Source organism: Lonchura striata, chromosome 13, assembly GCF_046129695.1.
Source record: "Lonchura striata isolate bLonStr1 chromosome 13, bLonStr1.mat, whole genome shotgun sequence".
NCBI classification, from domain to species: Eukaryota; Metazoa; Chordata; class Aves; order Passeriformes; family Estrildidae; genus Lonchura; species Lonchura striata.
This window is the reverse complement of record NC_134615.1, coordinates 10,110,448-10,123,317: the sequence shown is the minus strand read 5'-3', so window position 1 is coordinate 10,123,317 and position 12,870 is coordinate 10,110,448. Positions and strand designations below refer to the sequence as shown.

Below are 12,870 nucleotides of genomic sequence, written 5' to 3'. Positions count from 1 at the left end.
GGCTTCGTGTCTAATTATGGTTCTATCCCTCCTGTCCTATGGATTGGTTATTCCTCAAAGCTCCCAGGGTGTTTTCATCAATGTCCTGCCCTACTTTGAACATTACCTACCCACACTATCAAACTGAGTTATTGGTATAACAAGATGAATGTTTGCACTATAAGTAGAATCAAACATTTTATATTCTCCTCTGCTCCATAGCATAATTTAAAATGAGAACATCCTTGTTCTTCTCCCTTTCTCAAACAGAGGAAGGTGGTTCTTTGTCCTTGTGTGTTATTGAAGAGCTTCTAAAATGACTTTAGACTGAAACTTTTGCAGAAATGTATTTAAAATATTAGAACTTAATTTGCATTTCATATTCAGAAAACATATCTCTGCAACTTAATTCAATTTTAGCAAATACTTCAATATTCCCATGGTTTATAATTTGCAAATTGAACGCTTTCTTCCATTTAAGTTTAGGAAAAAACTGTAATCCAGTGGCATTTTAATCTGTTAATGCAAGCAAGGATTCAAGATGGTAACATGTTTTCATTGTTTCTTGAATGATGCAGATGGAAACCAGATACCCTCAGAAGCTGGTTCTGGTTTTAGACAGTCAGATTCAATAATTGCTATGTTGATTTCTCTGTTCAGTGGGAATTCCCTTTCCTGTCTCTTTGGATGTGAACTTACTGGATTTCTATCACCTAGGCTACTTCATATCCTAAATTCTCTATCCTGGAGAAGAGAGCTGCCATGAGGATTTGGGAGGGGTTTGGTGGTGAGGTAAAGTAATTCATGAGGCAGATGGAATGTAGGAAGTCACTAAAAGTTTGGCTTTATCACTTAGAGATATTTGGGGAAGTCTGATATTTTCATCACTCCTCCTCCCCTTATAACCCTCCTTTCCATCTCCCAACTTGCTGATGAATAAGGGAGGGACCCAGAAATGTGACTGCACAGATAGAGATGTACACACAGCCCCACAGGGAGCTCTGGCTTCACAGAAGTATGGGCTGCAGGCTGGGAAAGCCTTTCTTTTGGAGCTGGTAAAGTATGACAGGACTTCTGGGCTGGGGCCAGTACTGGACTGGAAAATGAATAAGGGATTCAGTGACAGGCAAATGATCTGGGTTTTGCATATTAGCTCAGGAGACTTCATCAAGCAATTTTACACAATCCACTTGCCTAAATAAGCTGGTTTGGATTTCTGCAAACCCAAGCAGTAGGTGTGCCTGAGACCCCTTGGTGCTCTCAGCACCTTTGTGGTTCATACAGAAATCTATTTTGTAGCGTGTTCATAAGCTGCTTTTCTGAAACATCAGATCAGTAAAAATTTAATTTATTGCGGGATAGCCAAGCAGCTGTCTGGGAGCCAGACTGAGAGGATGTTTGTGCCTGTAACCTGCAATATTTTATGGGTATAATATAAAATCCAGTGGTGGAAATGATTCAAGTAATTAATGTGGCAGATGAGGACCTCTGTATATTAGCGTTCACAGTGAACACTGTGGTTATCTTGAATGAAATACTCAGCTCCTCAGAACTGTATGGGTTAAAGGGCAAGATGAAAAAGTGAATTGTTTTTATTACACTGTGAGCTTTGATTCCGTGTGCTGGAAAAGTGGATTGCCTGAAATGTGCCTGAGCTGAGGGTACCATGTCATGGCAAGGCAGCTGTGGTTCTGGAGGGGATCTGGCAGCCCAGGCTCTCGATGCAGCAGTTCTTGCTGCTGCTCCTTGGCACTCATGTTCCTCTCCCTCTGTGCCCTGCCAGCCCAGGCAGGGAGCTGCCACTGCTGGCCTGGCCCCTGGGAGGAAGGCAGGGCTGCAAGGTCACCATGGCAACACAGAGATCTCTCCTGGAGTAGATCATGGACAGTAAATTATTGCTTTTTTCCCCACTCAATGTTCTGCGTGTCAGAACTCTAGATGCAAATAGTCATTCCTCGTTTAAATATTAAAAGGTCATTATTCTACTAAAGGTTTTGGAAATGCATGGATTAAAGGTGCTTAAAGAATTTTTGAAAACCTATAATTTACTCAAATTTACCTAATTCTGTAAGCCTGGGATTTATTAGCCATTCTGTTAATCAACTCTCCAGTGTTGTTTTTTTTGTTAAGTACAGATTAAGATATTACTTGTGAACTCATGACTCTTCCCAAAGTCTTGCTGACAGCACAAGAGTTTAAAACTAGTTCAGAAAATTAAATAAGTTTTTATGGTAGACTTGTAATGGTCGATTGGTATTAAAGGTAATATTTTCCCAACTGAACACAGGGATTAAATTACTAAGGCCTTACTCTTTTCAGTAGGTGAGTAAAATTTCAAATTCTCTCAGTATTATGGGTAAGGCAATCTTCAAACAAAAGACTCAGATTATTAGGTTAAGGATGTTGAATAGGTCTAGTTTATCTTATGTCATTTTTCACATTTAAAAAAGGAGTAAATTATTCACAGCTGATTATTTCATACAAACACTGTTTCTGATTTTGCAGATACAAAGCTGACAGGCTTTTTTTTTCTGTTTGATAGATGGAGATGGACAAAGTGAACATTTATTACCAGTCTGTGAAGATGAAACATGTCAAAGAAGTGCCATCTACCTAACCAAGCTGGGATTGGACCAGGTAATGTGAATTTGGAATAGCAAAGACAAAGCAAAATACTGTGTATATGAAATTATATGAAATAATAAAAAATTTTCAGGCAAGAAATGAAACCTCCTCACCTGTAATTATAGAATACAAGAAACTTGTATTTATTTACTTGTGCGTTCCATATCTGAAAAAATATGGGTTTAGTGGAAGAGAGTCCTAGAATTTTTTATAATGGATAATTCTACTCAAAGAAATGATGGATGCTCCTGAAGAGTCACTTTCTTGATTGTAAAACACTGCATTTGAAGCAACATAACTGTTGCAGCATGAGATGAAAAGCAAGGTTTGTGCTAAGAGCTGGAAACAAATCTAATTCAAATGAGCTTTTTTAGTTTAACTTAAGGAGTTATTTTAGAGTAAAATTATATATTCTCATACATATATCATTGAACCTGCCCACACTTCTTACCCCTAATTTCTACTTTGTCTTTGTTATTAATGGAGTACATTTCCAGGTGGTATAGAGCACTTTTTTAGGTTGTGTATCTTTAGGACTGAGTATCTGTTAAACTGTTGGAGGATTGTTTGTTCATGACACTACTGGCTTTCAAAGACATGGTTATAATTCATGGAATAGATTATTATATGTTCATTTATTTAAGTATGTGATCATCTGGTTTAAGTATTTATAGTGCCCTGATTTATAATAAGTTGCAGCATACAGTAAATTAACGAGATGTTTGTTGGATGGCTTAATAAATGTTTTACTAAATTCATATTTTGCAATGTGAACCTGAAGGCCAAGGTGACATACAAAGTGCTTGTAGCTGACAGCAAAACCCATTGTAGGGTACTCGGAGAAAATGACAATGTGTGCCATGCATGTTGCTAACCATGTTAAGAATTACTGATTATTCTCTCACTGAAAAACTTTAAGTTGAATTTTGTGCTAAAAGTAATACCCTCTGATCTAAAATTCAGAATTTATAGTTGAACTTGTTACAGTCTGTAGCCCAAGTCTAGAATGTAGATTTTTCTCATTTAAAGAATCAAAATTTATAGAACACAAGCTGTAGCCTATTAGTGAGGAAAATCACTCTATGTAGGAAAGGAAAGCACAGAGCTCCCAGTCAGTGCAGGGGGGATGACTGGGATGGAACATCACAGCAGAGTTTGAAAGAATAACTCTAAATTTGGTAATTTATATCTTTTAGCATTCCAAGCTCAGCAACTCTGTTCTCAGAAGCCCCATTTGGCTGTGCATGCTGTTTGGTTGGTTGTGGGTTGTTGGTTCCTTGTTTTGGTTTGGATTTATTTTTTTTTTTTACATTCATCCCCCTACACACAGAACACAGCCAATGGATTGGAGCATTGCTGGATGGTGGGGTACAGCAGAGCTTGAGTTCAGGGTCAGAGCCTTTGCACAAAGCAAGTGGATGCTCAGTTTGTGATCCTTGCCCTGCTTCTGCTCTGGGGAGAACCAGGCTGTGGCCACATGCTGGAGCAGGGGAGTGCCAGGGCTGTTCCTTGGCCAAGAACAGCTGCACTTGAGCTCTCAGTTTATTTCCTTACTCTGTTATACAAGAATTAAAAGGAATTTGAGTTTTGCTCCTCAAGTAAACTTGAGACGAACGTTCTAAATTAAAGTAATTTCACTGTAGAAAGTGAACCCCACACAAACAACAGGAACCACTGAGAGTAGCAGGGTCTGAGGATCCTGTTGTTCAGGGTATGTTCCCAAAAGGAAGTGGTGCAGTAGTGGCAGAGGAAAGTGTGGGTCAGTTTGCATAATATCAGAATTTTTTCAAGATAGAGTCTGTTATTGTAACCTGCTCTGATCTAACATTGCATGCAGCCAGTTTTTTTCATGCTTCGTAAGTTAATTTTTTGACAATAAAACCTACTAGTTTGAATAAACTACTTAGTCACAAATACATCAGATATTTAACCTATATTTAATTTGTTTATTCAATTTAGCAATTTCACTGTGTAGCTTCAATTTGAAAAAAAATTCCAAGTGATAATGACTTTTGAGATAAAAATTAGCAGTTAAATATTGCCCCTTTATTTTAAACAGCAAAGAATCCAAAAGATTCTCACTCTGATAGGAAAAAGTATTAAAAAGTATTTGGACTTTCACCTAGAAACGTTAAAGTAATTTTCCCTCCCTATTTTTAGAATGACTTTAATTAAGAATGACAGTATCAAATGGCATGCAATAATGACTTGTTCTGGTCTAACCTTTTAAAGAATTCTATCTAGAATACTCTTTTCTTGCACTCATCTGGAGGTGCTGCAGCTTTTTTCTTTTGAAACTTTTTCTCGTTTCTCTTCTGAAACAATGAAAAGTATCAGTGTCCTCATTCATATGTCTTCAGCTTTTCCCATGTCTTGGATGCTTCCTTCAGGAAGAAGTCTATTCAAATATGTCAAGTCTTTTATTTATTTGGAAGTAAAATGTTTCATTTCACTGAATTTGGTCATTGTGAGGTCAGATGATAAGCTTTGACTAAATCAGTTACTCTTCATGAAAAATTATAAACATAAACTTTGTGGCAACAGACTGAAATAGATTCTGTTTACCAATCACTTTACAGTTTGATGGAAACAATAAGGAGCTCTTGTAGTGGGCAGAATATGTTTCAACAAGGGGATGGTATCCCTTGTGGAACTGGTGGGGAATCTGTGGGAAACTGAGAAATTGCAAGTCTATTACTGAAAAAAACAGAAGACTCTGTATCTCTATTGTCTTTTTTCAGTTTTTGCTGTAGGGTTTTGTGGCTTATTTTTTAATTAAGCGTGTAGCAACAAATTCTTGTTTTCAAAATTCCTTTTTCTTTTTTTGAGAAATTGATCTCAAATCTGAAAGATCTCAAATGAGATGACAGTCTTATGAAAAAATCCTTTGCCTACTGGGCCAGTTCTGTCTTTCCTGCTTATTTGCTGTAGCGTTTGATAAAACCAAATGAAAAACAGTTACTGCAGTTCCATGAATAGTGTGTGATGCTGTGGGATGAAATGCATAAAAGTAAAAATACACATCTGTACAATTAGTGGCTCTAAAACTTACACTGAGGAGAGGCAGGCAATGGCGTGTCAGGTTTTGGAGTTGTTCCAGTAAGATCCTGTCTGTCAGGATATTTCTCATGATGTCATTGGGCCCAACTGGATGGCTACTGGAAAGGCAGGCCAAGCTAGGAGAATTATTTCAAGGATAACCTTTCATCATAGGTTTTAATTTATGTGATGCTGGTTGTGGGGGGTTAAGTGTTAGGAGTATCTCAGATTCTTTTCTTTGAGGTGGTGGAGCAGAAGTAAAGGCCAACAAAATACACATGAGTGGCTTAAGGAGATACAGACCTCCTAAGGTTTTAAAGGAATGGGAATGTTTCCATAGCAACAGCAAAATTGCTGTCAGATCCAAGTGGAATCCTATAAGCTGGTTCAGATTGTGGCAGGTGTTAGGACACCTCAGACTTCTTTAAATTCACCTGCAATAGCTACAGTCTAATCTGGGAAATGTTTTGAAGTCCTTGGTACTGTTTAATGTAGGAACTCTAGATACTGTGATATTCTTAGAGATGACTAATTCTTCTTTAATTTTGCCAAGTATTCAATATGATTTTTCATTTGTTTCCTGAGGCAAACACTATTATTTCAGTCCCTTCATCTGAGAGTTTCTTTGTGGGCTTGATGATTCTTATAACCTTTTTCTGTACAATTGGAAGGTTATAGCTTCATTCCTCCTGGAAATGGAGCAGGTCTGAAGTGGAACACAGCAGTGCATCCTGCAGCAAACCCCAGGTCCTCTAGGCTAGAGAGGGAGGTGACAGCATTGATTATCAGCTGCAGTCAGTCAGTGTCAGAAGGTTTTCCTCATTCCTGTGTAACAGGTTAAAGGCGGAAATGGATTCAGCTGCTGTAGTTTTTATAAATGTCACATTCTACAAGATCCTCTCATCATTTCTATGTTGCTTCTCTTTCTAAAAGTAGCTGGGGGCTGTGAGCATTGAAAACATTACTTTTACTGCTTTCGTTACTTTTTTTCTGTGGATTGTCATCTTCTGGGCTTTGAACACCATAAGTTAATGGTGTAAAGCACAGTAATTTCCTCAGCTGTTAAGGGATTCAGGTGGCCCTTGCATGCAGTGAAAGCCTAATTCATGCTGAAATCCTTCAAGTTACTTGCTGTGTGCAGTTGAACTGCAGTGCACTGAGAGGGAGCCCTGGGGAAAGGACTTGTGTTACTTCTGGTGCTGGGGCAGCTCTTTCAGGCAGCTCCTGATGCTCATCTTTGGCATTCCCAGAAAATGCATTGCCCAGGAAAGGGCTACTGATTTCCCAGCTTTGTGACTTGCAGCTGGCTCCCTGCCTGTGTTCTGTGGCCTGCAAGCAGCAGCTGGCTGGGGGTGGGTTTTGTGCTTCCTGGGTTTCTGGCCATAATTTAAAAATGGACACATGTTGATCCCACAGGCTCACAGACCTGCTCACAGGCGAGAGAAGTGCCTTCCCTAATGTATGGAAGAGTGAGGACTTTGTAAGAAATGAGCCCTTGACAGTGACTGCAAGGAGCTTTACATTTTTCTCAAATCCCCACATCTTTTTCAAAATGAAAATGATGTTGCTTTCACAGAGCAGGAAAGCATTCTCTTTTCTACTCCTTGAAAAAGAAATGTTTGAAGAGTTTAAAATTTTCAAACATATAAATATTTTTCCTGTATTATCCTACAAATCATTTGAAAGATCTAAAATATCTATATAAATGTTTTAAGTGATGTTAGCAGTGATGCTATGCAGAAGAATTTAAGAGAAAATAAGTGAATCTGATTTCTCTGACTGAATTTTATATGTTCATTTAAAATTTCTTTTAAAAATACACTCACTCAATTTTTTGTCTTTTCTCATCTGAGCTGTGTAGGAGAAATCATATGATCAGAAAACTGGAAGAAATAGCTTGATGTGTCCTCATTATACTCTCCTTTTTCTATCTTAGAAATTAAAAATTAGTTTTAGTCTTTTCCTATTAATATAGTAACAGCAAACATGAAGCTTAAAGTAATTGTCTGGATTATCAAATACAAAATAAGTAGGAGATTTATATTGTTGGCAAACACATTTTCATTATATGTCAACTATATGTCCCAAGGCACAGGAACAATTAATTTTGCATTACATTACACGATAGTGGAGTTTGTAGTAGAAATCTACAGAAGGAATGTCGCCATAAGCATGGATTATTCTGAATGTAAACTGTGAGTAAGTTACAGCTAGTACACTAGCTGGGATGTGATCTGGTTATGCATCAAACAAGGCAGATGTTCTGGAATGTTACACAGCTGCTTTTGGGAAAAGTCCCACAGCTGCTGCAGTGGCAAGGATGGATTTGCTCTGTGACATCAAAGGTGCTGATGCGTGGTGGCAGTAGGTGATGTTGTGCTCACCTGTTGTTTTGTATCTCATTGTAGACCTTAGGAATGTGAAATTGCATTCTATTAATCACTCTGAATAGAGTAAAAAGAAACAAATTTGTATTTGTGCCTAAAAATTCATTGTTAATTTTGTCTCTTTAAGATAGTATTACCATACCTGGGAACATTTAGAAAGTATATGATGGATATAATTGGATTTTACTGCAATGACTGTGTGAATGATACCATGTGAAGTGAAAGCTATATTATATTTCATGGTTCTGATTTCAAACACTGTTTTTCAAAATTAGACTATTTTGCAATAATATTGTTTCATCTGTCTTCCACATGACAAGTGCTAAGAAATCAAACCCTCTGAAAAATTTCCCTCAGGGTAAGAGTATTGTCCTTATTTTCTATTTCTTAGATTTTTGCAAAGCTTCAGCAACCACAAGTGACTAATTAGATATGTGCATGCTGTGGGGTGTGAGGGCCTTAAGTGTGTTTGATGTCAGGTTTGGGGTTGCAGGTCAGGATTCAGTTCAGAGCCGTGGCACACACTGGGTTTGTGCACTGACAGGCAGGACTGCCCCAGGCTTCTCAGCCATCTCTGGGCTCCACACAGCAGCCACCTCAGTGCACTTCTGCAGGCATTTTGGGGGCTTCTCTCATCTGTCTGTGGTTGTCTGTAATCCCAAGGGAGCAGTCACAATTGCCATGTGGCAGGAATGTTTTTGACCACTGGATTGTGCAGCAAGGGAGTCCTTCCATGGCAGGATATGATACTGTCATGGGTCTTGTTCTGGTTCCTGAAAGAGTTAAATTGAGGCTTGGGTGAGAGCCATGTAAGATTTGTTAAGAGCTTTTGATGTTGGTGATAGCGATCCTTTAAGATGGCACCCCTCTGTCCTTTTGAAGGCATTGTCAGTTAGTTGACGTATAAAATTACTTCTGACTTTAAAAATGACACTGATGTTTTTTTCTGTAGCATTGAAATGTTAACCCTGGCACTTCAGCTTCATACTCACTTGCAAAATTACCTTGATTTTAATTAAGATAAATTTTTATTTAGCACCTCGGCAGTACTTTGGAAAGTAAGTGCAGATGCATTCTATTTCTTGTCCTGGAGAAATTATACTTTGCATTTCTTTTGTAGTTTCAGTTTGATACTTTAATCTTAATTTCTTATCAAAGAGTTCAGTATCCGATGCTTCTGGGGATATAGGAGGGGAATTGAAGCTCTTGAACTTCTAAATATCCATGAATAATAAAATTGTTCAAGCTGAAATGAACCTTAGGAGATCCAGCCTTCTGCTTTAAGCAGGAGCAAACTGAATTCAGACCATGTTGTTTAGAGCTTTGTCCAGTTAGACTTTGAAAACCTCCAAGGACAAAGATCCTGCAACTTCTCAGGGCCTTGTTTGCAGTTTAATTAGATTGTTTATCTCTAGTCAGAACCTCCCTCATGTCAGTCTGACCATTTTCTCTTGCTCTTCTGCCATGTATCACAGTAGAGACCCTAGCTCCATCTCCTCAGCTGGCTCCTTGCAGGCATTGCAAGATTGCCTAAATCTTCTGTTCTCCAAACAATCCCTATGTCCTCAGCCTGCCCTCTGAGGAAATACTCAGTGCCTGACCATCTTGTTGACCCTTCTCTGAGCACACTTAGTATTCTCAAATCCTTTGTGAACTGTGGAGCACAAAACTGGACACAGAATCCAGATGCAGATGAGCAAGTGCTGTATAAAAAGCAGTCCTAGGTCATCCTGAGCAGGAGCACAGGCAGCAGCTCCAGTGCAGAGCTGCTCTGCTGCCCAAGCTGCTGTGCCCAGCTTAACCCTCCTGCTCACCAGGACCCTCCCCTCCCTCAGGAGAGCTGGTACCCAGCTGGGCACTGCCCAGCCTGTGCCAGTGCAGGGTGTCTGTAGCTGAGTGTCTGTTTGCCCATGCCTTTCTAGGGCCCCTCTGAATGGCCATCCTGTCCTGCAGCATATGACAGTATCCAGAAATTTGGTGTTGGCCACAAATCTCAAGAGGCTGCATCCATCCTCCAGCTTTAGTGATGCCTATTGCATTGCTTTGCAATTCCAGGGGAAGAAAAAAATGAGACTCAAGATCTCATGGCCCTGATAGTTTGGTTTTACCTAAATTTAAAGATTACTAGAAATTCCAGGCAGGCCTGAATTTCAGTTAAGGTGTTCCTGAATGTTTCCATGTTCTGGTTGTATTCTTACAACCTTAACTATATTTTCCTGTTCTGGAATAACTGAGTGCATAAAAAATACTTCAAATTATTTTTTTTCTTTTGCTGACAGATTGTCAGGATTATTTCCTAATCCTTACTTGTAAATGGTTAAGAATCCTCATGAAGTGGTGTCAGCTGTTTTAAATAGAACTACATTGTTTAAATAAATAAAAATAATTTCTTTACCTAGTTGTTCTTTTTCTTTTGTTTTATTTTACAGTGGATTCCAGTTTTGCAAGACTTCAGAAATAAAGATACAGTCTGGGGCTTTGTACCATATCAAAATGACAAATCTTCAGCAGAAATTTCATTTCCAATTACACTTCACATTGGAGATTACAATATGGATGGCTACCCTGATGCACTTGCTATATTGAAGAATACTTCTGGAAGGTAATGCAAACCTAGAAATAAAGCTGTCAAATTCATGTTCAATCATTAGTCATAGAAATTACTAACTTTAGTGCATCTCATTCATTTTATCAAGTGAGCAAGACTTTTGGTCTCTGAGTGTTTCCTTTTGAACCCAAGTGTACATTTATATGCTATATTCAGAATACATAATTGTATAGTCTCAAACTGGGATTCTAGGTGGGGAATTCCATCAGGGACTGGAATATGAGGCAGCATTTTGGGCGCTCCTCCCAGAGCTCAGGGGCTGATTCTCTCCTTTTCCTTTCCCACATCATCTTCTGTAAATTCCTGACTTCAGCTGTTAGGCTGCTGAGAGCTGGGGAACCTGTTCTGTGCTGTCTCATGGAGTGAGCACTGACTGGTGACTCTGCTGAAGAATTGCAGTCAGTAGTGGTTTGCCATTTTCGAGAACCAGGAATTTACCACTGATTTTTGCAATGTCCAAGAGAACTGAAAATAAATCACACCCCCAACACCCTCAAAACAGAAACTTCTAACCCTTCTTATTAAATTTTTCAGTGTCATCTTCTCATCCTCCTTTTTTTTAAATTTTTTTCTTCATTGCTTGCTTTCCCAATGCTTTCTACTGCTACCATCTGGTGCTGGGTGGGAGAGGGCATGTGGGGTTGCTCTCAGGGAGCCTGTTGTACACAGAGGAGTCAGTGATCCATGTAAGAGCTGACCTGAGTAGGTGCATTCCCGAGCTGCTGGGCTTGTGCCGCCGGATAAACGCAGCCGGCTGATCGGAACGGCGCAGCCTGTGGGCAGCTCTCACCTGGCACCTGGGGATGCTGCTGCTGGCATGTCCTTATCTTTACCTTGAAGTGCAGCAGCATGTTTGCATGTGAACATGCTTTTGCTTGACAGTAGGGATGATGAATAGACTTGTTTACTTGGGAGAAAAGCTGAGAGCCCTAGAGACCAGGATACCAGTGAAACTCAGCAGAGCCAGGATGTGTGCACGTGAGTGCAGTCTGTGCTGCACAGCTGACTGCCAGCATCTGCAGAGGTGGAACGTGATCTGTGCTATTGCCTTTCTCTTCATGTCATTGCTTTAAATGGTATCTTAACCCATGCTTTGTGGAGTCTTAATGTCTTCCTTAGTTGACAAATACTTGCACTAATGCATTACACAGCAGAATAAATCTCTCATACAGGTGTATTTGTTACCTTCCTCTTTGAATGATACCCTTTGAATGATCTTGGGTGCAGGTTCATAGTTTGAATGTATACTCAATATGGAAAACAAGAGAGGACCTTTCTTTGATGCTTCTGATAGTAAGAGAACTTGATGCTGAAGTCCAAGAAGTCAATTCAGGTCTTCTAGTGGTTGCCTGAACATGAGTCACCCACTGACATTTTTGTGTTAGAATTCTTCTGATAGTGGCACACCTAAAAATGACCCAGTTTGAAGAGTAGCGTGCCTGTGTTCAGCCTACATGATGTGAATCATGACAAGGCTGTGAGCAGCTGAGCTCTGTCTGTACCTCTGAGCCTTAAAATAACAGCAGAGCAGCTGTTTCTATTCAGACACGGCAGACGAGAAGGAGGTGATGCTGAACTTGCCAGGCAAAGTTAAAGCACTCAGGCCCTGAATGTCAGGTGTTTCACTCCAGACTTTCCTCAGCTGGGACTTTCCATCTTCTATTCAGCAGTCATTGAACAGAGACTGCAGACAGTCTAGAGAGCAAACCAGAACCAACCTTTCCTCTGCCAAACACAGTGACGTGGGAACTGTAAAGTTGCTGTCTTTGCTTTTGCCTAAGCCTCAGAAACCTTGTGTTTTGACTGTCCTATCATGTGTGTCCTGGTAGCTGGCACACTTCAGAATGGTTGCATGAAGATATATGGAGTTCAGAAATGTACTTGAAGCTGTTTTAAGTCTTAGGAGCCTCTGTCCTCTGGCTGGTGTATAATTACAGCAATATAATGTCATGTAAAATCATTAAACAGTTTGTAAAAGTTAATCCTGTAGAAGGCCAGAAGTCATCTATGTCTGGTTGCAATGAACTACTGTGATACATTTTTATTCTCCTTGCTTCTAAATTTGTTTGCTTATTCAATTGAATGCATTCAAAATTATTTTTAAACTTGACATCAAAGTTGAGTGACACAGTAATGTATAAGGACTGAAGGTACTGCCAGATGATATGACAAACTGTTAAAAAGGAGATTCAGAAAACTGAGGAATTATGACAAAAACAGAGTAAAGTAACC

General features: G+C 39.4%; 1 protein-coding gene across 1 annotated transcript in view; it reads left to right on the top strand.

Moving 5' to 3' along the window:
• The window catches only part of ITFG1 (integrin alpha FG-GAP repeat containing 1), a 72,926-nt gene that overhangs the window by 33,654 nt on the left and 26,402 nt on the right, over nucleotides 1–12,870 (top strand). Inside the window, exons 9-10 of the mRNA XM_021540304.2 lie at nucleotides 2,522–2,616; nucleotides 10,460–10,632. Of these exons, the coding sequence (XP_021395979.1) occupies nucleotides 2,522–2,616; nucleotides 10,460–10,632 (268 nt within the window). The remainder of the gene's footprint in view (nucleotides 1–2,521; nucleotides 2,617–10,459; nucleotides 10,633–12,870) is intronic.